At 55.3% G+C, this 24,865-nt stretch overlaps 3 protein-coding genes and 1 long non-coding RNA gene across 5 annotated transcripts; 2 read left to right on the forward strand and 2 right to left on the reverse strand.

Annotated features, from left to right (window-relative positions):
• The first annotated feature begins 65 nt into the window (after nt 1–65).
• LOC105874978 (uncharacterized) lies at nt 66–10,884 on the forward strand. Its single transcript, XR_012913850.1, has 3 exons — nt 66–261; nt 619–771; nt 10,797–10,884. It is a non-coding gene; the product is annotated as an uncharacterized LOC105874978 (long non-coding RNA).
• Nucleotides 2,203–9,321, reverse strand: CDHR4 (cadherin related family member 4). Its single transcript, XM_012771292.2, has 19 exons — nt 9,213–9,321; nt 8,737–8,921; nt 8,484–8,646; nt 8,316–8,407; nt 7,691–7,801; nt 6,981–7,084; nt 6,679–6,815; nt 6,270–6,453; nt 6,020–6,173; nt 5,671–5,764; nt 5,177–5,377; nt 4,957–5,096; nt 4,544–4,694; nt 4,229–4,449; nt 3,848–3,987; nt 3,285–3,341; nt 3,095–3,182; nt 2,848–2,878; nt 2,203–2,307 (listed from the first exon to the last, which is right to left on the reverse strand). The coding sequence occupies exons 1-19, from the start codon at nt 9,259–9,261 to the stop codon at nt 2,252–2,254; spliced, it is 2,358 nt and encodes a 785-aa protein (XP_012626746.2). The 5' UTR covers nt 9,262–9,321; the 3' UTR covers nt 2,203–2,251.
• Nucleotides 10,885–12,061: 1,177 nt separating the features above from the next.
• Nucleotides 12,062–13,856, forward strand: INKA1 (inka box actin regulator 1). Its single transcript, XM_012771311.3, has 2 exons — nt 12,062–12,244; nt 13,009–13,856. The coding sequence occupies exons 1-2, from the start codon at nt 12,194–12,196 to the stop codon at nt 13,810–13,812; spliced, it is 855 nt and encodes a 284-aa protein (XP_012626765.2). The 5' UTR covers nt 12,062–12,193; the 3' UTR covers nt 13,813–13,856.
• A 174-nt stretch (nt 13,857–14,030) lies between these two features.
• UBA7 (ubiquitin like modifier activating enzyme 7) lies at nt 14,031–23,410 on the reverse strand. Of its 2 annotated transcripts, none has more exons than XM_012771283.3 (24): nt 23,160–23,410; nt 22,908–23,076; nt 22,678–22,812; nt 22,482–22,588; nt 22,080–22,170; nt 21,842–21,977; nt 21,546–21,643; nt 21,313–21,459; nt 20,698–20,880; nt 20,405–20,512; nt 20,200–20,280; nt 19,965–20,120; nt 19,712–19,877; nt 19,427–19,632; nt 19,264–19,328; nt 18,989–19,172; nt 18,841–18,915; nt 18,446–18,593; nt 17,178–17,260; nt 16,801–16,893; nt 16,517–16,708; nt 14,871–14,963; nt 14,699–14,799; nt 14,031–14,246 (listed from the first exon to the last, which is right to left on the reverse strand). In XM_012771283.3, exons 1-24 carry the CDS (start codon nt 23,213–23,215, stop codon nt 14,117–14,119), a joined length of 3,003 nt encoding a protein of 1,000 aa, XP_012626737.2. In that variant the 5' UTR covers nt 23,216–23,410; the 3' UTR covers nt 14,031–14,116. The 2 variants fall into 2 exon arrangements, with proteins under 2 accessions (XP_012626737.2, XP_012626735.2); XM_012771281.3 differs by having other exon boundaries at nt 18,410–18,593.
• Between the last annotated feature and the right edge of the window lie 1,455 nt (nt 23,411–24,865).

Raw genomic sequence — 24,865 nt, forward strand, 5'->3', positions numbered from 1 at the left:
GCCCTTGCCGAACGCCTGGGGCACATGACTGTGACGGCATGGGTTGGCGCATGCGCGCCGTTCTTGGAGTTGGCGCCGGAGTTTTTGCTGGCCGCTATGAGGCCGGGTCGTCCTTGCCCTCGCTGCTTGAATGGCTTTAGTGTGCAGCCCGCAGCTTCTTCTCATACACTCGTGTACACTTAAGAAATGTCAGCGATGTGCTATATGCTTTTTTTGTCACCCACCCTGGGAAGGAGAAGGGTGTTGTCTCCGTTCACTCTGGTGAGCAAATTGAGGCGCAGAGAGGGGAGACCAAGCCAAGGTCACGCCACATCTGGAAGTGGAAGGGCTGGGTCTCGCACCTCCTACTGGTTCCAGAGCATAAAGAGCCTCTTCCCAGTGGCTTCCCCAGCTTTGCCACTCACAGAAGGCACAGCCTCTGACTCATTGCCCACTCTTGTCTTGCCTGAAGTTCAGTACCCAGCACAAGCCCTGACACACAGCAGGCACTCCTTCTTTTCTGTCCTAGAGCATCTTGTTTTTAGTTCCTGTGACAGCATCTTTTGCTTGGACTGACCTACCTCTCAGGTGGACTATGAGTCCCATCTTCCTGATGGTCACACCTTGTTCCCCATACAGGATACCAGATGAAGTCATACAGCCTGGGCCTACACCCAGATGCCCCAACTTGAGCCTTAACCCCTCTGAGCTTTGATTGTCCCATCTGTAAAATGAGGATAAAAGTCACTCTTCTCAGAGATGAAGATTTAACGAGCCCTTCCTTACAACAGGGTAAGTAGGTAGGAAAAGTTTGCCTATAGCCATTTCCTGTAGCAACCTCTTTCCAGTTGCTGTCCCTGAGGCCTACTCTAACACTCTCACTTTGGTGGGAGCCCCATAAAGGGTGTTATTCCCACAGAAGACATTTAGCTTGTTCCTAGGCCTGGGTTACCATACCTAGCTCAGGAAGGAAGGTCCTCCAGTGCTCTGTGAGAGTCCAGCCCCACAGATTTCCCAAAGGGGGAAAGTTTGAGATAGCCTGAGAATACCATAGTAAGGGCAGCCTCCACCCAGACAGCAGGTCTTCTTGGAGAGCTGGCAGTAACCTGAGATCTGATGCCAGGCTGGGTGTGGAGAGTGGGCCAGCATTGTACCCAGCAAGACCTGCCATCCTGCAGGTTGCTGTAGGTCACCTGGCTACAGGCCAACAGCTCAACTCAGCACTGGAAGAACTGAGGGCAGAGGAAACAGATCAGGAAGAAAAGGCAAACCCCCCTCAGGTTATTAACAGAAGGGGCTTCTGTTAATCCCTATAGGTCCAGCCATGCCACAGGGTTTTCAAGTGTGCACACCCATCACCCCATTGCTAAAGCTCCAGATCCTTCCCAAGAAAACTTCCACATACAGTTGGCAAACTGCCCCAAAGTTTTGTGGGGCCCTCAAAAAGCACTGGTATCCTCCTCTCTTTGGGAAAAGGAAGCAGGTAGACTCTAAGGGGACATGCTGACTGGAGGCTCCCTCAGTCATCAGCAAAGATAACATCCTCTTATTCCTGCAAAATGTCAATCACTGTCAGAACATTATTTAATGCCTTCTTAAAAGAAAAATAGAAAATAAAGCTGGGCATGAATAACACCTGTGACTAACCACTGCACTCCAGCCTGGGGGACACAAAGTGAGACCTGTCTCTAAAGAAAAACAAATTTGGCAGGGCACGGTGGCTCACGCCTGTAATCCTAGCACTCTGAGAGGCCAAGGTGGGCGAATAGCTCGAGGTCAGGAATTCGAAACCAGCCTGAGCAAGAGCGAGACCCCGTCTCTACTGTAAAATAGAAAGAAATTAATTGGCCAACTAAAATATATAGAAAAAAAATTAGCTGGGCATGGTGGCACATGCCTGTAGTCCCAGCTACTCAGGAGGCTGAGGCAGTAAGATTGTTTGAGCCCAGGAGTTTAAGGTTGCTGTGAGCAAGGCTGACGCCACGACACTCACACTAGCCTGAGCAACAAAGTGAGACTCTGTCTCAAAAAAAACAAACAAAAAAAAAACCTAAAAAGAAAACAAATTACCTATGCTCTAGAGTGTTCTCACAAGGTAGGACATTCTCCAAGTGAGAACAAGGAAGCACAGATCTCAGAGTTTCTCCCACACAAAGGTTACAAGGCTGGGACTTTTCTGTTTGTATTTTTTTTATTATTGAATCAACTTGAAAACACAGTCCATGATCATGTGAAAAAGAAATTCCACACAGAGCGAAGCAGCTGCTTGGCCTTAGAGCCAGCGCCGGGTTCCTGTGCGCGTGTTGAATAGGTAGTCTCTTCCTGTACCTGAGCCCAGATGAGCAGGAAAGAAAGAGGGCGCTGCTGGCCCCAGCAGAACTGCCTCCCTCTCATAAGGGTAAGGGAAGACATTCCAGGACCCTAGATGTGATGCCCCCTGCTGGGATCCAACCTGGGATCCAACCTCCTTTCTCTGCAAATTCTCTGAAGTCTGATTCAGATGCCCAGGAAGCCTCCTTGAGTCTCCAAAACTGGACAATAGCTTTTCTAAGGCCAGTGTCAGATCACTCTACCATAATTCACTGCTAACACTAGACTATCTGGGGGCCTCTCCCCTCACCACCAACTGTCCTCCCCCAGGGGCAGGGACCAGACCAGGTATGAGTCATCTCCTGGCCTCACAGGTGTTTGACAAAGGTTGCCTGAAGGGTGACTGGGGGTGAGAGCAGAGCCAATTCAAGGGAAAAGTAGATGGACAGTGGGTGCCTGGTAGTAGGAAGAGATATTAAGTTGAGGTCAGGAGAAGAGGAGATACTGAGATGGGGTGAGGGCCCAGGTAAAGAATAGTTTGGGATGAGGGGGACTCACGGGAGTCTTGCGCTCTGCCATCAAAATGTTGCTGATGGGAAAAATGAGAGGTACAATGAGTTGAACCCTGCCCACACAGGAACAGATGGAGGCCTGCCCCTGGAGGGACTAGGAGCCCACCTGCCTCCTCCATCCCGATGGTGCTGGTGTGCTCACTCCCACAGGGAAGGGGGCAGGCTTGGCAGGGGCAGGGGAGTACTCTGGAGCAGCCTCACTGCCCACTACTCGGGATGGTGAGTTGACATACCAGGCTTATGATGCTGCTGGATGCCTGGGATCTCTCCATCCTCGGTACCTCCACAAACCCCTCAATCGGCCCCTCAGTTTCCTGGATGCTGTGGCAAAGCGGAAGCAGGAAGACAGGATCAGGCTCTGGGCCTTAGCCTGAGTTTAAGAGATGGGCACCTTGGCACAGAGATATACAAATAAAGACTGACCTGTTTAGCAGCAGAGCCTGGGCTGGTTTGCTTGGTTCCTGCAGCAACTGGGCCAACCTAAAATGCCAGGAGGAGGAACCAAGCACTGAGGGCAGCAAGCCTACTGGCTCCAGGAACCAACACCACTCATCTATCCCTTTATATTGGGAAAAGTCAATGTGTGTATGCAATACTCACATTGTTATCCCCCCTTCCCCTGGGCTCAGTCCCAAGCTCCCAAGGATCTCAGAGTTTCCTGCAGGAGCAGGGCAGGTTTCCAGTAGAGGGCAGGCATCAGGAATAGGGGTAAATGCTCAAAACATGACAGGCTCAATGTTTCAAGCCCTGAGCTTATCTACACCCATCCCATTCCAAGACTGGGCTCTGCTAATGATGGAGATTGCTTCCCCCCAGTGTCTTTCTGATTATAATCTAAAGACCTCATGAAGGAGAGCAGCCTTCTTCAATATCAGTTTGCCCTCAACTTGGGCATTGTCATTAAATCTTGGGCAAAACCACTTATCACAGCTAGGGTCCATATGTGGGCTGCGGGCAGGCAGGGAGCACAGAGATAGCAACCCTACCCCTGAAGGAGTTTGCAGAGGAGCCAGCTCAGAGCCAAGAGGAGAAGGGCACCAGTAGCTGTCAGCACCACCACAAACCAGGGCTCTGGCTGCCAGAAAGCTTCTGTGTCTGTCACAAGCAGGGGTATTATGGAGGGCACCTGAAATGAAAGCCACAGCCTTAGCACTGCCCTGCCAAAATGCCCTGACCACCCAGCCCTCGACCCTCCCCCATGGGCTGGGCCACCCCACACCCCAGATTTGCTCTTCTGTATTGCCAGACTCTTTGCACTCAACAGTTTCCTTTGAAATGCCTTCCCCCATCGTTCCTCCTGAAAAACTGGGTCTCCTCACCCTCCAAGTTCCTCTCCCCACCCCTAAGGGCCTGAGGAGTGTTCTCACTGTGGCTCTATGGGTGCTGGTGGCCACTGTGCTGGCTTTCCAGGGAACTAGATGCACAATGATGGTGGCTGTGGTGCTGAGGTGGGAGATGGAGGGGCCTGCATCTGCCACACGAATCAATAGTTCGTAGGTACGGTGATGCTCTGGCCAGGGGGACCCCAACGCAGGGTCATTGTGCACCAGGATGGCCCCTTGCAGGCTGAATCGGCTCTGGCTATTCCCTGAAAGCAGAGTGGCAGGAGGTGGGGACCACTGATGGCCTTGGCCTGCCACTCACCCACAACCTGAAGGCCCGCGTAACCCCACAGCTCCCACCTCCCACAATGTCATAGGAGAAGGCTAGGCGCTGTGGCTCCTGGGGGATCCGGCATGACACCTTGGTCACTTCCACACTTTGGCCCAGAGAAGTGTAGATGGTGAGTTCCTGAAATGAGGGCTCACACTCGGGGGCATAGTCATTCACATCCTGTGGAAAGGCAGCCAGGTTAGGAGTGGGTGCAACCCCCTCCCCAAACCTCCAGGCCAGCCCCTCAGCTTCCTCCCACCACAGCCAGAGCTGAGGCATCAGGCAACAGGCTCCAAAGCTTTCCACAATGAGACCCTACTCCCCTCCAGCCATTAATGGCTTTTCTTCTCTGAGGTACAGAGTAGAAAAGCAAAATGCAAGAGGGGAGAAAGGTGATTAATGTCTTGTTCCAGGCATTTCCAAGGCCTTGGGACTCAATTACCTCAACTTCAATGGTAATGGTACAAGAGCCTGAGCGGTGACAGGTGGGGTCCCAGTCTTGGCCATGATCAATCAGCAGGACAGTGAGCCTGTACAGCCTCTGTTGCTCATAGTCCAAAGGCCCCAGGAGATGAACCTCCCCTAGAGGGGGTGGCCACAGTCTCAGCCTGCAGAGCCAACTCTGGCTCCACCCATCCATCCCAGCCCTGCAGTGGAAGTACCGCTGAGACGGTCCACAGCAAAGATGGCAGGCCAACCAGAAGTGTAGTACTCAACGCTGTCATGCGGGTAATCCACATCCGTGCCCACCACAGAGCCTATGGTGTGGGGCTCTGCATCCTCCCGAACCCAGAATGTGCGTGGGGCACACACTGGGGAGAACTCATTGACGGGTGTCACCATCACCAGTACTGGCACCTCAGCTGGGGGCCATTTGGCAGTCAGGGAGCTGGCCTGGGGTGCCTAACCCTGACCTGGAGGTCTGGGGAAGGGAAACATGACCCTGCCCTGGGGATCTGAGGAGGAAGAGGGTCTAGAGAAGGGCAATAGCCCTCCCCTACTGGTGGTCTAAGAAAGACACTCTAGGGGACTGAAATGGAAACAACCTTGCCCTACTGGATTCTGACGGAGGAGAGATGACCCTGTCCTGGGAATGGGAATGGGGAGGACAGAACAGCCCTGTCCTGAATCTTCAGGATTGGGTATAGTCACTCACTGGTCATCTGGGGCTGACCACCATCAAGCACCAAGATGGAGGCTGCATACTGGAAGCAGGCTCCAGGAGTATCACAGTCCAGTGTGGCATTCACCTGTCCAGAGGGGCCAGAAAGTGAGGCCCAGCCAGGGCCTACAAGAGCCTTGAGCCCCACTGGGCTACCTCAGGCCAGGGCATCTAGAGATAGCCCACCTTGATCCTTTGTTTTCTGTACTGCAAAGCAGGTTGGCTCAACAGCCATACCTCCACCCCCACGCCAACCCCCCATGATCTCAGCTGCAGGCCCTTGGGCCACCCACCCCTTCCTGCAAGCACCCTGCAAATGGGTCTGGGAGCTGGGGCTGGGTACCTCAAGGACTCTGTCATGAAGGCAGAGGCTGTTGGGGTTAGGAGGACTGTGGAACAACAGCTGGTAGTCGAGGGTGGTGCCAGCAGAGTCCGGATCAGTGCAAGTGAGGGTATGCAGCACAGTGCCCACAGGCACAGTCTCAGGGACCTGAGACCTGGGAGTGGAGGGCAGGGGACAAGGCAGGAGTCTGGCCTAGCCATGAGCTGCAGCTCTCACCACAGCAGCCCAGGTATGGCTCACATGCACTCACATCAGGAGCGCTGGGAGGCAGCGCGGGGGCCACTGGTTGACCAGCTGCACATTCACCGTAAGGTCGAGCTCGGCGCTGGCCCATGGCCGGAGCCGCTCAAAGGCCTTCACCTGCAGCCTGGTGGCCACCATGCCTGGAGTGCGAGCCAACCCCAGTGGCGCGGTGGTCCGGACCACGCCATCTGCTGGACAGGGTGGGAGGGTAGGGGACACAGAGTTTGCCCCACTCCAAGCTCAGTCCCACTCCCACCCACCCACCCATCCTCCAGATCCTCTGACAGAGAAGCTCCGGTTCTCCTCCAAGGGTAGGTCCCAAAACAGAAAGGCAAGGAGGTGGTACAGGGCACCTCTGGACCAGCCACAGAGGCATCTAGGCTTCTGGTACCCTCCCCTCCCACTATACCTCTCACCTTGTCCAATGGAGAAGAATGGGCTGGGCATCGGGGAGAGGATTTCATAGCGCAAGTCAAAGCCCCGGGCGTGGACCTGAGCCACCTTGCTCCCAGGGACCAGGTTCTCAGGGATGGTGATATTCTGGGCCTCCTCCCTGGACCAAAAAGGGGCTACTGGCTACTGCCTGCTCCTGCTTTCCCCACTGGAGTCCACAGGGTCCTTCCCGGGGACTCCCCTCCTACAGGAGCTAGGATGATGCTCCAGCAGCCAGCACCCTGATTGCCTGGGGATAAGCCCCACCTCCCCCACTGTGCCTTACAGGAAGGAGACCTGGCTAGAGAGAACAGGCAAAACCTTCACCATCACCATCCCCTGACAGCTTTGGCCTTGTCCAAAGGACACTGAGATCTGCAGCTGGAAGACCTGCAGTGCACACAGAACAGAAAGAGAACCGTGGTGTGTCCACCTCTTTGTGCCCAGTCCTGCCCTCAAATGAGTAGCCTCCCTCAAGACCTCTACAAGCAGCCACAGCGTTCACTCTTCCCCATTATTTGTCCCTCTGCTGACACTCTATACTTTGGGCCATAAATTCTTCTATTAGGATGCAAACAGCCCAAGAAAGAATGATATCTGAGTCATTTACCATGTCAGTTATCACCTTAGAGTTACTGGGAGCCAGTCACTGAAAGGTGGAAATTTTAAACAGGGAACTTTTCTAACCTCCTCCAGACTGCACTGCCCATTTTACCCAGAACCTTTCTTAATGTGTGATTGTCCTAAACACTCTCTATTAGCAGGAATGTAAGCTCTCAGAGCCAGGGACTCTGGTGGAACTCCTCTTTCTGGAACTCCAGAGCCTAGCACAGAATCAGGCCAAGGTGGGAGGATAGCCAGCATGGTGCAGCAGGTGCAGGACTGGGAGAGGCACCATTAGTCAAGGAGACCAAGGAGGCCAAGAACAAACAAATTTCCAGAAGGTAGTGACTCTACCCAATCCATGGATACCCCCTGGTCCCAAGTTATGTTCACCTTTTCAGCTTGGCCTTTGAGGCCCTGGGATGGTGCCTGCAGCCAACCTTGCTCATTGATGGAGAAAGGTCCAGGGAAGTATGGAGGGTCCTGGACACTGATAATGCTCATCTGACAGAACAGAGATGCTGGTGATTCCATTCAGCCCCCAGTCTCCTGAGCACCCCTGTTAACATGCTCAACAACAAATCAGGCACCTGCCCACACCCAATTCTCCTATACCCCACTGCTGACCCTTACTCCAGCCTGGGCTCCCTGACTTCCTCCTTGAGCCCTGGCCCTGCTCCTCAATCTTTTCTGCTTTTAAACCAATTACTTTGTTTTTTAACTACATTTTTTAAATTACAAAAGTGACACAGAATTGTCATGGAGAACTCAGAACACATAGGAGAACTTGAAAGAAGAACTCAGCCCCTGAGATGTCCCTATGGGAACAGCCATGGTTACTGTGGGGTAAATAGCCCTCAGCAGCTGTCTCCAAGAACCCACCTCATGCAGAGGCTTAGCCGTGCCTCTGCAGCAGAGTCCCTCTGCAGGCTGTGCCTGGCCAGGCAGGGACTGAGTTTACTCTCCCTATACCCCCTGCCCTCATCCTGTCACCCACTACCCCATGTGCTAGGCTTACCTGGGCTCCCTGGGATTCTAGGCCTGGGAGCAGCAGAGTGTACAGCCGGGCACCAGGTGTGACTGTCTCCGGCACCTGAATCATTTCCCCAGCTGGCCAGAGAGGAGGTCAGGGAGGATCTGTTCAGGCCGTGCCTGCCCACACCTTGCCTATTAACCCTGGCCTCACCTGGGCTGGCAAATTGACCAGCACACTGGATATGGCCAGGGTCCCGCTGCACATCCACAAAGAGGGGTCCCTCCATCACATGGTTGCCACAGGTGAACCGAAGCTGCAGCTCATAGTGGTTCACCATCAGGGCATCCAGCCGAGCGGAGCTGCTCAAGGTCACCTGTGGTGGGTGGGCAGTGCCACAAGGGGCTTTGGGAACTTTGGGTCTGCCCTAGTGCCCCACAGTCCCCAGCTGTATCCATGACCCTACCTTGCCCACGTAGATCCCTTGCCACCTGGCCAAGCTGGGTCGGTTGAAGAAGGTGGTAGCTGGCTGCACATCGAGCAACTCCAGGGTGGGCGTGTGGGAGGAGCAGTTGAAGGAGAAAGACTGAAGGATGGTGCCAGGGCCCTGGCTCTCGGAGACATTTATAAACCAGGGCAGGCTCTGGAGGTCTGTGAGGAGCAGGCCATCAAGCTGGAGGCCCCCCATGCTCATGGAACCACATATACCAGCATAGTCCTACCCTTCTACCACAGGGCCTGGCCACAGCTTGAGGCCAAGCAGCCAAGGCCTTTCCTTGTCCCCCATATCCAACATTTCACAGACAGGGAGTGAGATAAGGAAGGATGGTTGGGGATCCTTATGCTTTCCTGCCTCTCCCCCATGCCCTCCATGGTAGCTTATCTGAGAAGGGTCAGGACTCCAGGGGAAAACTGGGGCTCTCTCACCCACCAGCTCCTCACCAGAGACAACCAGAGCAAAAAGGAGCACCAAGAGCCTGAGCAGCACCATGGTGGCCTAAAGATTCAAACAGCAGAGGAAGCTTCAGGAAGCCAGGTTGTTTGTCAGGCCCACCCCGTTGCTAGGTCAGTTGCTCAAACACAGCTGGGCAGGCGGGACTCTGGGCCTTCCAGATTCTAGCCCCACCCATCCCTGGTGACTGAGCTCTAGACCCCTGGCAGGCTTCCAGAGGCCTGAAAAAATCCTATTTTCCACTGCCCCCAATGAATGCCCCTATTCATTACCACAACCCGAAGGGGATGTGAGGGGAGAAGGGTCAAGGTTCAGTTGGGGAAACTGGTCGTGCAATCCTTAGAGACAGAGCAAACCTGCTACTCCACAGTCTGAATTCCAGCTGCCCTGCTTCCCCCCAAACACTAGAAAATTATCTGCCTACAAAATATGAGCCCAACCCTCAACAAAATATCTCAAAATTTGTCTACATCCAACAAGTAAAAGGAATCCTTTGTGATAGAAATAAAATAGTGGTAAACGTATGATCCACATTTGAAATTAAAGAAAAAAAAATAGTGGTAAACTTTGTGGATATCAACTGGAGGGGGCACAAAGTGGCTTCTTAGAGTGGCTGAGGATGTTCTGTATCTTGATCTGGGTGGCAGGTGCATACATGTCTACAGATTTTAACATTTATTTTGCTGTACATTTGAGATTTGTCCATATATTGTATTTATATTATATGTCAAATTTTTTAAAAAGTTCTCTTTACTTGCTTTCTCTAGTCTTTGCTTCTCATTCTCTTCTCTACCCACCCTAGTCAGGCTTGTTCCTCTCTATACAAAACTGCCCTTGTTAGGGTCCTCAGCGGCCTGCACATTGCAGAATCCAGTGGTTTGTTCTCCAGCCTCACCTCCTTGCCAGTGCAGCAGTTGATGCTTGTTCCCCTTGGCTCCCAAGTCCCCACACTCTCTCAGTTTTCTCCCACCTCTCTGGCTGCTCCTTCCCAGCTCCTTTGCTGGTTCTGCTTCATCATCTCCACCTCCACCTACTGGAATATTCCAGGGCACAGTCCTGACTACTGTCCCCCTCTATCTGTGCTCATCTCCCCCTATCTCATCTTAAATACTCATCTTAAATATCTCATCTTAAAGACCTTAAATACTATTCCTTCACTTTGCCTCCCAGATCCAAGGCTACGCTGCTGATCTCTCTCCTGAACTCCAGAATCATGCACCTAGCAGCTGGCCCTGCCTCTTTTCTGGGATGTCTAGCAGGCATCTCAAAGGCCACATGTCTACAAATGATCGTTTGACTTTCCTACCCAAACCTACTCTTTTCCAGTCTTTCCCAGTTCAATTTATGGCAATTCCATACAACCAGTCATTTGTTCAGGATGGAAATATAGGAGTCATGCTCAATTGCCCCTTGATGCCCCTCTTTCCCTATTTGGTACATCTACCCAGCGGAGTCCCTGACCTACCTTGCATGGATGAGGGCAGGAGTCTGCAATCCTCATGCCTCAGCCTCCCAAGTAGCTGGGACTATAGGTGTGCGTCACCACACCTGGTTAATTTTTCTATTTTTTCCAGAGACAGGGTCTCACTCTTGCTCAGGCTGGTCTTGAACTCCTGGCCTTAAGCGATCCTCCCACCTCAGCCTCCTCAGTCACTGGAATTACAGGTATGAATCACATCTGGAAGGACCCTCCACTCTTTTTATACAGAGTCCTTCTCCCAAAGCAGCTGAAATTATCTAAACAAAGGCCAGCCCACTTCACTCCCTGCTCAAAGGCCCCCATTGCTTCTCATGGCACAAAAAACAAACCCCATATTCCTTTCCAGCGTTGCTAGAGCCTAGTTTTTCTGACATCTTCATTCCCTCCACCACCACCAATCACAGCTGCCTGGGCCTTCTTTATGTTTGGCCCTGTTCAGCTCCTGTCCCTCAGGGTCTTTACACGGGCTGATTTCTCCACCTTGGTCGATCTTCTTGACCTCTCCATGATGGCTCATCTAGACTGCATCCTGATGTCACGTCCTCTGAGACTCCTCTCCCCCAGGGTAGCCCATCGCCCTCATTCCCCGGTATTTTCCTGTGGGCTGAGATGTCTCTTCTGTCTTCAGTTACACTGTATCCTTGAGCCTAGCCTGAGATCATAGAGCGGCCTCCGGAGACAGGCTCTGACCATTCCAGCCGGAGAGCGTGGCCTTCCCCCGACCCCGCAGCGATCGTTAGTCTGCACGTGGTACCAGGCAGGGAGAGGCGGCGGCGTGTCGCCGCTCCCCGCTAGAGGGCGGTACGGCCTGGCTCTGCCGGGACTCGGGCAGGAGGGCGCGGGCTGGGCCTTGGCTGAGGCCCCTCCCCTGCGCTGCCGCAAGGTCCCGCGCTCTTTGAATCCTCAGAAAGGCCTAATCCCACTCCCACCACTTCCCAGGATTGTCGAGGCCAACCTCAAGAATGGGTTCAGTGGGTCAGGCCCCGAGTTAGCCACATCATCTCTGGGTCGGACAATCCGGGGCCCTCTGCCCGCATGCGGGCGCAGGACTGGGTGCCGGTGGTAGGGACCGCTATTCCATTGCACATGGGGACGATAAAGCAGCGACCTGCCTTGCGTCACGCAGCAATGCAGGGTCAGCTCAACCGCCCGGGCGTCGAGGGCCGGAGGCCAGACCCTGTCTGGCTTTCAGAGGCAGTCCCGCCGCTCCCCGCAGGAGCAGCTGTGGAGTGGGGAGGGTACGCCCGGGTTACTCACGCAGCGGGCCCGGGGGGCGGGGCCGTTTCAGCCTCGCCCCGCCCCCACTGGCTGCGGCGCCGGGGGCGGGGCGCGGCTGCCAGATGTTGGGGCGGCGGCAGCTACGGAGAGCGAGGAGCCACCGAGCAAGGCTGGGAGCGAGGGCGCTGCTGGCCGGCCGGCCCGGCCCTCTGCACCGCTCCCGCCCGGGTTCCAGGAGGAACCGGCAGGCCTGGTGGGGGCTCCAGCACGGACATGCACAGCGCTCGGCTGGACAGTTTCCTCAGCCAGCTCCGCTGGGAACTGGTGAGGCTTGGGAGAGGGTGTGGTTCGTGAGGACGCGTGTGGGGTGCCAGGCTGCCGCCCGGCCGGAACAACCGACGGCTGCGGGGTCGTCCCAGTGCGCCCATTGGAGACGGGAGTGGGGCAGGGTGGCGCGGCACAGATAGCCCAGATGGCCTGCGTCGGGTTTCGGATGGTTGGGAGCTGCGCTGGGCATCGGGTAACAGCCACCCGGCTGGCTGTGCTTCTGGGACAGAGGGGGAGGAGGGTAAAAGTGGTGGGGACTTCTTTTAGTGTGGGGCATGGGGCAGCAAGGGACTAAATAGGTGCTGGCGTTGCTGTGAACACCCCCTACCTCAGGCTGGCCTGTACTTTCTTTCCCTCTGCCCCTAACCTAGCAAGCACTCTGTCTTTTTTCGAAAGACGCTTTGGGATTTGGGGAGCTGAATACCCGAAAAGACATGGGATGCCCCTCTACCCCTGGGCAGGACCTACTTCCCCATTCAAGTCCACAACCCTGCCCGCCCGCCCGCCCGCCCTGGTGGCGGGTGCGGACTTGCCCGGTCCTGCGTGCTGCAGCCTGCCAGACTGCCACCACCAGGTCGATGGATGAGAGCCTCGCATGTGCCAGCGCCCCCAAGCTGGCCCTGTGCTCACTAGTAGCCTTGCTGCCCAGGCCAGTAGGCCTATCAAGCCCTCCTGGACCCTCTGTTCTCAGGACTGGCCTGGCCAGGCAGGCAGAGGTGACAAGTGATACCTCTCCAACTTCTGCCCTCTCTTCCCCTCAGCTGTGTGGCCGGGACACAGGCTCACCCCCGATGCCCAGCCCCCTGAAGCCAGCCCTCAAAACTGGCCCAGGTATGCAGCACAGCCACCAGCTCAGGGCCTCAGATGCCTTGGAAGAGGACTCTGTCTGCTGTGTGGAAGAGGAGGAGGAAGAGGAGGAAACAGTGGTGACAGAAGACAAGGGTGCAGCCTTAGGGGGCCCCAGGGAACATGCCCTGGACTGGGACTCTGGCTTCTCTGAGGTATCAGGCAGTACATGGAGAGAGGAAGAGCTGCCTGTACCCCAGTCCCCAGCATCCCTGGGAAGGCCCCCTCATGGCCAGCGCCTCTCATTTAGTGGCCTGCCCCTGCCCAGCAGGGCCCCTGTAGCCAGCGCACCACCTGCCCGCCGTCCACGGCCCAAGTCCACCCCAGATGCCTGCCTGGAGCATTGGCAGGGACTAGAAGCAGAGGACTGGACAGCGGCCTTACTGAATAGGGGTCGCAGTCGCCAGCCCCTGGTGCTGGGGGACAACTGCTTTGCTGACTTGGTGCACAACTGGATGGAGCTGCCCGAAACAGCCAGTGAAGGGGGCGATGGAGGTGGACACCGTGCTCGTGCTCGGCCCCCCCAGTTCTTGCTTGGCCTCTCAGAGCAGCTTCGGCGCCGGCTGGCCAGGGCACGTCGGGCAGCTATGGCAGGAAAACGGCTATCATGCCCACCTCGCCCTGAACCTGAGCTGCCTGGGGACATCTCACGCTTTGCAGCCCTCATGAGCTGCCGCAGCCGCCAGCCCATCATCTGCAATGATGTCAGCTACCTCTGACCCTGCCCTCCATCCCGGGACAATAAAGGCCTTTTTTTAGACTACCTAGCTCCTTACCTGTGAGGCTCCAGGAGGCAGCCTCAGCCCTGGGAAGCCCAGCCAAGCCAGGCAAATCTTCTAAAGAGCTTTTTCTCTCCCTGCAAGGGTCCCTGTTATTCCCATGTCACACTCATGTGCATTACTACCCAGTGTTCTATCATCCATCCTCTCCACTATGCTTTCCTTTAATAAGCATTTATTGAGTGCCTACTGTGGGCTCAAGATGTCAGGCTCAGTCGAGCCAGGTGATGGGTCGGCTGCCTTGTCACATCTCATAGTGCAGAGGTGGGAAGGCAGTGTCCTCCTTCTCACCCTCGCAGCTCAGCTCCAGGACCAGCACCCGCAGCCCAGGCTCAGGCACATGGCCTGTCACCTGCTTAACCAGTTCTGTCACCCTGGTGGGGGGCGGGGTTTAGAGGAGATTGGGTAGGTGAGCAGTGGCAGACAGAGAGCAGCCTCGCATGGGCTAGCGGGCACTGGCAGCCATCAGGAGCCTAAGCCAGGAGCAGGAGCAGCTCAAGACAGGAAACATCTGAAACTATTTTAGGAGCAGCTGGCGGGGCAAGCAGGAGGCAGGAAGCCATGGGTCCCCTGGGAGCGGGCTGTGAAAGGGGGCTGTGCAGTGTGTGGGGGCGCCAGCGGGGCTGGCCAAGCAAGCAGCTCCTGAAGGCCCCTGCTCAGGCTGTCAGCCCTGGCCCCACCCCCAGCCCATTTGCTGGCTCCATTTGGTGAAAGAATGCTTTGGGAAGGTGTGAGGGCCCCAGAATGGGATTGGGAAGACTGTGTGTCCCCCATTCCAAATCTCCAGGGACACATGGGGCCTGGCTAAAGCCAAGTGTGGGCTCACCTGAGGGGCAGGTACTGAGCCTGCTTTTCAGGTGACCATCCTGTTGAGTAGAGCAGGGCTGGGCCATGCAGCAGCATCCTCACACTCAGCCCATGTTCCTCCTAGAGAAAGGTCAGATGCCAGCTGGGCCAGGCTGAGCTGAGACTGGGGGCAAGGGAGGGCAAGGGCACACCTGGAGATGGGCCAGCAGCGACTCCAGTGTCCTCTCAGGCTGCCCAGCAGGAACCTTCAGACGGTCCCAACAGGTCCACTTCAGATGATGGAACTGGGGAATGGGGGATGGGAAGGAGTGAGCAACTTCTTACACCCTAACCCCTATCCCAGTTACTAGTAGCCTTTCCTAGGGGAAAAGCTAGACTACAGGCAGGAAACAGGAGCCAGAGGGTAGGGGGTGGAGGGTGGGATCTGAGCCGAGAGTCTCAGCCCCCTCCCCGCCCATGCTGGGGCCAACACAGGAAATAGGGCTATGGGGCCCGCACAGGGAAACAGACGATCCATCACACGGGCCAGTTGTGTTGGGGGGAGGATGAGGGGGTGGTGCTTCCTGAGGAAGCTGGAGCAGGGCCCCTGCAGTCTCTGATAAAACTGCTTGTTTCTCAGATACAGGCTGGGAGCTGGGGGCCACATCCTATCCCCCCATCCTGTACCACCAGGGCGTTGGACTACTACAGGGGCAAAAGGCACAGTGACCACTGGAGCCCTACTGGCCCAGAGACCCCAGGAGGGTCCCAGTCCATAGAGGCCTCCTCTTCCTAATCCCTCTTTCCTTCCCTGTTTCAAAAGTCTTGAGGTTCTGGTGCATAGAGCTGAGGACAGAAGAGTGACTGTCAGGCATCCAGAGGCCAGGACAGGGGGGCTCTGCCAGTCTCTTAGAAAACACACCGGAGTCAAGCTGAAACTAGGCTACAGGCAAGATGGGGGCTCCTTCCCCTCCCCCTCCACTCTCTGGACAAAGGCAGACTGTGTGCTAGTTAGAGGTGGGGTGCCTCACAAAGGGGCTCTGTGTGCTATGTCTGGAGGGAACCCAGGGCTGCTCAGCAAAAGCCCAGTGCTGGCCCATGACCTCTGCCCTCTCCCTGGTGAGAGCATTCCCTCCACCCCCTCTCGTATGCCCCAAGGAAATGCCAAGTATTGCAGAGCTTGGGCACATGGCTGGAGGCATTCACAGCCCCGCACTCACAGGAGCACACATGCACACAAGCCGAGGAACACACTTGTGTGTACCCACATGCACATCCTTGCATACCGACATTGAGGAAGAGTCCTGCACTCCCATCTGGCATACAGATGTGCAAGCTTGCTGCCTCCATGCCCACACACCAGGGATGCCCAGACCCCGGTGACATGAATGCATAGACCGCCCCACAGGGTTGCAGACCTCACCCCCCTAGTAACAAGCCTAGTGCCCTTTAACTCAGCTAGGAAGGGGCAGGCCAGGGCCCCCATGCCATGTAGGGGAATGCAAGACTTTTCCTAGGGATAGGGCCCTAGTCCCCCTCCTTGCCACCTCCCCTTCAGGGGTACTACTGGGAAGGAGGGGGCTGTAGGGGATATCTGGCTCCACTAATGAGTTAAAGAGGCAGCTCCTCCAGACCCTGGGCTGTGAAGTGTAGGGGGGTGGGGATGGCTGATGGCTGCTTCCTGTGTCTGACAGGTCCCAGCCTGGCTTCATGGCAGGGAGGGGGCTGGAAAGAGTCTTGAGGACACCTGCATATTTGGGGTCCTGGTGAGAGCCCACAGCTAGGGTGGAGCCTATGTGGGTAGGCGGAGGGAAAATCCAGGCCTAGTAGGAGTAGGGGTGAGGTATCAAGGACTCACTGTCTGGGTGGCTGGGGCTGAAGGCACCCAGCGGCTGAAGTGGTTTCCAGCCAGATGCAGATAGCTGTGGCGAAAGGCACCAAGGGGCCGTGGCTTCCCCACCACCTTATACAGTTCCAGGCCCACCAGGCCTGCCACAGCTGCTGTAGTGGTGGCGATGGCTGGGATAATCTGACCAACGATTCGCTTGCACTGCCAAGAACAGGAGCTTTGGTCTGGGCCCAAGGTCTAGGGCAAGGGTTTGGCCCCCACCTCTAGACCTGAGCCCCAAGGGGCAGGGTTACCTGGGCACGATTGACTGGTAGGATCCCATAGTTCTGTGACCGCAGGCTAGCCGCTGCTGCCACAAAGTCCACATGGAAGTTGCTATCATCATCCTATGAGGCTCAATCACAGTAGTGTTAACACTGCAGCAGTGTCCCTCACCATAGCCATCTGTGTGCCACCTCACAGGCCTTCCCACAGTTCTGTGAGGTGGGTGCTCATCATCTCCCCATTTATCAGATAATGAAGCTGAAGTTCAGGGAAAGTAAGCTGCTTCCAGGTCCTGGATGGGAACTTGGAGAACTTGGGCCAAAGAGTTCCAAAGCTACCCTCTAAGCTCCTGACCTTCCCCAACAACTTCCCCAGCCCAACTCCTCACCCCAACTTGGGCTCCCACCTTCTCAAATATCAGAGGCTTCAGGGGAGAGCCCATCCTCCAGACTTCCAGGACATCGCCCAGTTCCTTCAACTGCTCAGGGCCTGTCAGGCAAGAAAGGGCATTGGGCAGTCCTTGACCCCTGTCCCTTCCTGCACTCTTCTTGGAGCCTAGTACCTATTCTTGGTTTCTGCCAAGCCTAACACTTACTCCTCCTTTGTTTTTTTGAGACAAAATCTTGCTCTATTGCCCCAGCTAGAGTGAAGTGGTGTTATCATAGCTCACTGCAACCTCAAAGTCCTGGGCTCAAGCAATCCTCCTGCCTCAGTCTCCCAAGTAGCTGGGACTATAGGCACATGGCACCATGCCCAGCTAAATTTTTTCTATCTTTAGTAGAGACAGGGTCTTACTCTTGCTCAGGCTGGTCTTGAACTCTTGAGAGATCCTCCCACCCCAGCCTTCTAGAGTGCTAGGATTACAGGCGTGAGCCACTGCACCCGGCCCACTTAAAACTCCTTAATCAAATCAAGAAGCCCCCTTGGCCAGCGCGGTGGCTCACGCCTGTAATCCTAGCACTCTGGGAGGCCGAGGCGGGTGGATTGCTCAAGGTCAGGAGTTCAAGACCAGCCTGAGCAAGAGCAAGACCTCCGTCTCTACTATAAATAGAAAGAAATTAATTGGCTAACTAAAAATATATATGCCTGTAGTCCCAGCTGCTCATGAGGCTGAGGCAGGAGGATCGCTTGAGCTCAGGAGTTTGAGGTTGCTGTGAGCTAAGCTGATGCCACGGCACTCTAGCCCAGGCAACAGAAGTGAGACTCTGTCTCAAAAAAAAAAAAAAAAAAAAAGAAGCCCCCTTAATTAATGCTTCAATCTCCTCCCTAGCAGTCTCGGCCTTCCCCGTGTGTGTGAGTGTGTGCACACACGCACATGCATGCACACCTGTGTGACTCTGTCCTCATCTGGGGCCATAGCTAGCTGCTCCCCAGGGCCCAGTGGATTTTATTTATTTAGTTATTTTGCTGAGAATCTGCTAAGAGAACTGAGATGTGGTGTAGGCAGGAGGGAAAAGGCCTGCCGAGGGACCAGAGGATGGGTCTAAACCTAGAGAGAAGCAAGGTCAGAGGGACTGAGAGGTAGTGGATTGGCTGTAGGTGCCCCAGACCCTGTCTTCCCTCTGTAGCACAGGCTGAGGATAGTACAGGCTTTGGCCTTTGAGTGTCAGCAGGGGGGACTAGGGCCAGGGGTCTCACCAGACTCAGCAGAAGCCAAAGCCAGCTCTAGGTTACCAGCAAAGATGTGGGCCAGATGCTGGGGATCAGGCTGTGGTAGCAGCTTCAGCAGCTCCTTGAGTGCAGTCCAGTCCTGTGAGCCAGGCAGCTCATGCATCTGGGCATACAGGTTGGCAGCTGCCAGCACATAGAGGACGTGTGTGTCCTGCAGCCAGACCAAGAGCAGGAGCAGATGCACGACGCGAGTAAGCATGTGTGGGTGCATGGGATAGGGCGATTGCCCATTTGTGAATCTGTCTGGGTGCCTGCCTCTGTCTCACATGTGGATGCCCACACGTGTAGAAGCATGGCTCTCTCTCAGCATTGTGCATCTCTGCGGAATGCAGAGGTGCCTAGCACTGCTCTGAGAGACCCCATCTCCATCTTGGCACTCCCTAGGAAACCCCACTCACTTGGCTGGTGTCAAACTCCAGGGGCTGCGGACACTGTTTGGGACCCAACCAGAAGGGAGTTCCATCCTCAAGCACCTAGGAAAATAGAGACTGCTGGGCTCAGCCTGGTGCTCCTGAGCCCTCAGCCTCCCAACCCCAAGCCACCCACTTTATCAGGTGGGAAGCGCCTCAGCAGTTGTTTGATGCCATGGTGGAAGCATAGTTGCCAGTGGCCGAGAGCCCACACCACGCAGTCTTGCCAGCTCTGTGGACGGGCTCTCAGCACCCCCAGCACTGGCTGCAGTAAGGTCAGTGTCTGTGGCCCATCCATGTCTGCCAGGGAAGTGCGTCTCCTGCAGAGAGATGAGGAAGTTTGAGACTAAGCCCCGTAGACCCTCGTGCTTGGAGCCCTGGACTCCCATCTATCTCCGTTGGTGGTCTTACTGCTGGTAGTGGTTGATGATCTCTGCAGACAGTCGGAAGAGCCCCTCAAACTCATCCCGAGCCCACTGTGGAGGAAGAAGGAACGATGAGATGTCAGGTGGGGAACAGGTCTGCACCTGAGGGCTGAGCTACGGGGGGTGGGGGTCTTCAGGGTGCTTCCCACCTGCAGGGTATGCTCAACTGTGCTGGGGAAGTGCCGCACAGTGCAGACAGGGTAGGGGGCATCCTCAGAAGCCGCAGCTGAGGCAGGGGCTCTGTAGGCCTCAGTCACGTGTGGCATGAACACTGAAGCACTGCCCCTGGTGCCCTGCGTGCCTGCCTCCAGCAGTGGCTTCAGATAGTGGGTGCAGCGAGCAGCTACATAGCGCCCTGGCAAGGGGGCAGAGGGTCAGAAGTGGAGCTGGCACAGCCTTGGGCAAGGGACTGAGCTCCAAAATCGAGCACTCACGGGCCTGGAAACTGTCTAGGGCAGCAGCCACGCCATCCACCTGGGAGAAGAAGTTGTCCCCATAGCGGTGCTCTGTGGTGGGATCCAGTGGGTAGGTGAGTGGGGTTACCTTTAAGTTTGGGTTCAGAGCCAGAGCAGCTGCTGCAGCCACCTCTGCCTTGGGCCTCTAGGAAGAAGGCAGGAATATGTTGGGTGGGGGACTATGTGGAGGACAGTCTGGGACACAAGGGTGTGGGCAGGGGCCAGTACTCACACCAATGTCTTGTGGCCTGAAGAGGAACTGACGGCTGAGGTTGGAGCGCTCTACATGGTCCATGTCAACAACAGTCAAGCCCCTGCTGCCCCCGGCTCCAAGGCCCATCAGGGCAAAGCCTTTGAGCAGTTCACAGCCAATGGCACCAGCACCAACCTGCTGGCAGTAGCAGCCTTAGTCAGAGGGCCTGGCCCAGCCCTCCCAAAGGCACTCCCAACCTCACCCCACAGCTCACCAGGAGGTAGTGTTGGCAGCTCAGTTGCTCCTGAAAGCTAGCCCCAAACACTGCAATTTGACCATCGTAGCGGCAGCCTCTCTAGGGGACACAGACAGGGGTCAGTGATGACTAATGGCCTGCGTTTTTCTGCATCAGGACCTTGGGACCTTCCTCATGTTTCTCCCCTAGCCCTGATTTTGGACAAGGCTCCTCAAGCTCTCACCGGGATGCAGTCCTCAGGATTGTGAAGGAGCTCCCCATCTTCCGGAAGACAATCGAGGGCATCAAAGTACAGCCACTGGTCCAGGGGCATGAACTTCCTGGAGATTGCCTAGGAGTGGCACTTCAGGCTGAGGATTCCTGCAACTTCCTAACCCTCTCAGATCCCGGCTGGAGGTTGCACCCAGGTTGGTGAAGCCTCCAGGGTGGCCATCTGGTGCTGGGTGCCCTCTAGTACATACATGGACTTCCACAACTTCTCAGTTATCTCCCATGCCCGCCTATGCCTGCACCCACCTTCAACACTTCCTGGGCAGCCACTGCACCCAGCAAGGCTGCCATGGGGCTCAAGACGCCAGCACTACTCAGGGCAATTGTCCGCACTAGGACCTCATCCAGTGGCTCTTCCAATGGCACTTCCTCTGTCCCCTTCATTGGTTCCAGGTCTCGGGCCAGCCCTACCACTGTCTCTGCATCAACCTGTGGGGTAGGATTCTGTGGGTATAGTAGCCCCACCCTGAGCACCAACCCCCACTCCACTCCTTCAGGCAGCGGTTCGTCCTGTTCCACAAAAGAGGAAGCAGAGACCTGAGTGGGAAGGCCTGGCCCTGTTGCCAGCCTGTGCCGCACCAGAGGATGCTCAGCCCCGACAGCCCTGAAGGCTTTGCCAACCTGGGTGCAGCTTCCAGCCCTCATCTGAGGGGTTAGGGTGTCGTAGGGGTCCCCATGATGTGTGCCTGGCTCTTCCATGGAACCAGCCTCTAGTCTAGAGACAGTGTTTTTCATCTCCTTTTTATGAGTGGGGAAACTGCCTCTGGGATTCAGACTTGATCTGGAATGGTCATTGTTGACTTCCGGCAAGTGAAACCTCAGTAAGACAGAGGCTGGGGTAGGGGTGACCAGGCTACTCACAACATCCCAGGGCTGGGGTAGCCGGCCATGGAGGTGCTGGAACGTGTGCAGTGCATGGAAGGCCTGGTGCAGGCAGTAGGCACGGTAGACTTCCTGGGGACTCTGGGCCACCACACGGGGCTGGAGCAGGGCTGTGTCCAGGGGTTCCTGCAGGGGCACCTGGCTCAGCGTCAGGTCCAGAACACTACAGGCCCCTCGGGCTGCCCATGCTCCCCCACCTCAGACGCACTCACATGTCTCACTGTCCTGGGTCTCTTGACTTCAGTGATAGCGCCACCACGCAAGTACGGAGAGAAAGTTGTTGTGTCCCCAATCTCCAGGGACCCGTCCTCTGGGAGAGATCCAGCCTAGTCAGTATGACCCCTGAACCTTAGTAGTTTCCACATGCCATCCTGTCTTGCATCTGTGTCCCAGACCTTGCCGCGCTCTGAGGAAGGTTGAGGGAGAACCTATCCCCAGGGACCAGGGTGTCTTCAGCCCCCATGGAAGCTTGGGTGCCGAGCCTGAATTTAGAAAGGGATTGGCTTACCCCGGACGTGGATGGGCCGTGGAGCACAGCCGTTGAGCTCAGCCATGCCCTCGATGCCTGAGAAAGTCACCAAGTCCTCATCACAGAAATGGCAGGTGCTGGCCTCGCTCTTCAGAGTGAGAATGCCGGGGGAACCCTGGGTAGGAGGGGGCTTGGCTCAGGGTGCGGTACCTGCCTTCCACAGGCGCTAGCAGCCCCTCCCTGGTCAGCAGGCGAGTGCCCATGGCTCAGCACCCACCTGGGAGATGTGCTGGATGGCAGCTGTCAGGGGTTCTGCCTCCGTGGGGTCCTGCACAGTGAAGTCCTCACCGAAGTCACAGAACAACTGCCTGGGATGGGGTGGGGTGAGGTGGCTCACAGGTTGTGGTTAAGGGGAAGGGACACTAGGTCAGGCCCAGAGGGCCAGACTTGGGAAAGAAATGCTAGAGGCTTGGGAACTAGAGTTTGAGAGGGTCACTGGAGCAGGTCTGGAAGGGGGAATGGAGGAACCAGAGAGTGAGACCGGGGACCAGAACCAGGGAGGAATGCTTGGGTAGGCCTGAGGTGGGATGAGGGGCGTTGGAGCAAGCTGGAGCTGGGGACAGCACTGGGACGAGTTGAGGGCTGTAATGTGATAGGCTGGGCAGGCAGTCTCCCTCACCCCACAAGGCCCCGTGTGTCAGCCACCAGAAAGTAGACTCCATGCTGATGGCAGAAGGTGCCCACCTTCAGCTGCTCTTCCAGGTTTGAGGCAGTCAGCACCACCACCTGGGGGGAACAGCGTGATCAGCAGCAGGGCCAGAACTACTTCCCAGCCCTCCCTGCTGTTGAAGGCTGGAGGAGGGTACTGGGCTGACCTGGAATTCCAACAGCAGGTCCTCAGTGATGTCACCCGTGTGCACAAAGATCTGGACAGCTCTGTTGAGCCGAGCCAAGAACTCTTGAGAGGCCTCTGCCCTGTTCCTTCCCAAGTCCTGCTCTGAGAGGAAAAACTAGGGAGAGACCCAGTACAGCCTGAGCAAAGAGATTCCTCTTGGGTGCTGCTCCCACCCTGGTCTGGGATCCCATAGCCCCCCAGAGCGCTTACCTGGGCAGCCAGGTCGGACCAGCAGGTGGGGTAGGGATCATGCAGAGTAAGGCTGCCTACACCCATCAGGACCAAGTTCTTGGCCACCTCAGCCCCCAGGCCCTGCAGGCCTGACAGCAGGACCTTGGCTCCCTGAATTCTCTGCATGGCAGGTGAGCCCAGCACATACCTGTGGATGGGAAGTAGGAGAGCAGGTAGTTGTAGATCAGAGGCCTCAAGGTCACCCCACTCTCCACCCCACCTCGGCCTTACAGCTGTCTTGAGTACAGCTCCTCGTCCAGCAGCTTGGAAGTCCCCAGGACATCCATCCTCAAGCCTGGGGCTGAACAGCAGGCTGCCGTGCTCACAGACAGGGTCTGTGTGTGGGAGGTGGTGACAGCAGGGGCCAGTGCCCAGCTGTAGCTAGTGCAAACAGGCACCAGGACCGTAAGAGTAAAGGACAGACACTACGTTGTTGTCACAGCTCTCTTCCTGGCTCTTCTGTCATTTCGAGGAAAACAGAAGTGAAAGTGAAACTAGATTCTGAGCCAGCTCCTGGTCTTGCCTCCAGATCAGGATAGATGCCAGCCCTAGGTGGGCCAATTGAGGTCTACCGCCTGGCATTGAGTCCCAGGACTTCAGGAGGTGGTCGGTCTCTGAGTGTTAGACCTGAGGGTGAGAGGCATGGGGCAGCCACAACCACATCTTTGTTTTTCTTTAGAATTTTATTTTGAAGTTGCAAAAGTATTAATAGTACAGATAGATCCTGCGTACCCTTCATAGGTGTGTGCTTTTGCCTTCTTAGGAACTTAGGGCCAGTTCTCTGAAAGATGCACCACTGCTCCCCACAAAACTCCATAATAGCTAAATCAAGTTCTGTGCAACATACAATTAATCATTTTACAGTATACAATCCAGTGGCATTGAGTGCATCCACAATGTTGTACAACCATCACCTCTCCCTAGTTTCCAAATTTTTCATCACCCCAGAAGAACACCCTGAACATATTAATTACCACACATCCCCCATCCCCAGTGGCAAACATTAATAGGCTTTCTGTCTTTAGGGATCTACCTATTTTGGATATTTCATATAAAAAGGAATCATACAAAATGTGACCTTTTGTTTTGTGTCTGCTTTCTTCCACTTAACATGTTTAGAAACTCATTGAAGTTGTAACCTGTATCAGTATTTCATTCCTTTTCATGGCTGAATAATAGTCCACTGTATTTAAATACCATAGTTTGCTATGCATTCATCTGTTGATGGATATCTGGGTTGTTTCCACCTTTGGCTATTATGAATAGTGCTGCTATGATTATTCTTGAACAAGTACTTGAGTACCTATTTTTAATTTGGGGGGTTATAACTCTAGCAGTTGAGTTGCTGGGTCATACGGTAATTGTGTTTAACTTTCAGAGGGACCACCAAACTGTGTTCCACATTTTACATTCTCACCAGCAATGTATTAGTACAAGAGTTCGCGGTGGCTCACGCCTGTAATCCTAGCACTCTGAGAGGTGGAGGCAGGCGGATTGCTCGAGGTCAAGAGTTCAAGGCCAGCCTGAGCAAGAACAAGACCCTGTCTCTACTAAAAATAAAAAGGAATTCATTAGCCAACTAAAAATACATAGGGCTGGGCGCAGTGGCTCACGCCTGTAATCCTAGCACTATGGGAGGCCGAGGCGGGCGGATTGCTCGAGGTCAGGAGTTCGAAACCAGCCTGAGCAAGAGCGAGACCCCGTCTCTACTATAAATAGAAACAAATTAATTGGCCAACTAATATATATAGAAAAAATTAGCCGGGCATAGTGGCGCATGCCTGTAGTCCCAGCTACTCGGGAGGCTGAGGCAGAAGGATCCCTTGAGCCCAGGAGTTTGAGGTTGCTGTGAGCTAGGCTGACGCCACAGCACTCTAGCCAGGTCAACAGAGTGAGACTTTGTCTCAGAAAAAAAAAAAGAGTTCCTATTTATCCAC

Source organism: Microcebus murinus, chromosome 1 (assembly GCF_040939455.1).
Source record: "Microcebus murinus isolate Inina chromosome 1, M.murinus_Inina_mat1.0, whole genome shotgun sequence".
Lineage (NCBI taxonomy): Eukaryota > Metazoa > Chordata > Mammalia > Primates > Cheirogaleidae > Microcebus > Microcebus murinus.

Excerpts from the sequence above, each read along its gene's own strand:
- INKA1 (XM_012771311.3), top strand. The coding sequence starts at position 12,194 with ATGCACAGCGCTCGGCTGGACAGTTTCCTCAGCCAGCTCCGCTGGGAA. Across the intron at positions 12,245-13,008 it reads GCCAGCTCCGCTGGGAACTG|CTGTGTGGCCGGGACACAGG; the intron begins GTGAGGCTTGGG and ends TCTTCCCCTCAG.
- UBA7 (XM_012771281.3), bottom strand. The coding sequence starts at position 23,215 with ATGGATGTCCTGGGGACTTCCAAGCTGCTGGACGAGGAGCTGTACTCA. Across the intron at positions 20,121-20,199 it reads GCTGCCAACACTACCTCCTG|GTTGGTGCTGGTGCCATTGG; the intron begins GTGAGCTGTGGG and ends TACTGCCAGCAG. Across the intron at positions 19,633-19,711 it reads CCTAGACAGTTTCCAGGCCC|GGCGCTATGTAGCTGCTCGC; the intron begins GTGAGTGCTCGA and ends CCCCCTTGCCAG.
- CDHR4 (XM_012771292.2), bottom strand. The coding sequence starts at position 9,261 with ATGGTGCTGCTCAGGCTCTTGGTGCTCCTTTTTGCTCTGGTTGTCTCT. Across the intron at positions 8,922-9,212 it reads TTTTGCTCTGGTTGTCTCTG|ACCTCCAGAGCCTGCCCTGG; the intron begins GTGAGGAGCTGG and ends TGCTCCTCACAG. Across the intron at positions 8,408-8,483 it reads TGGTCAATTTGCCAGCCCAG|CTGGGGAAATGATTCAGGTG; the intron begins GTGAGGCCAGGG and ends CTCTCTGGCCAG.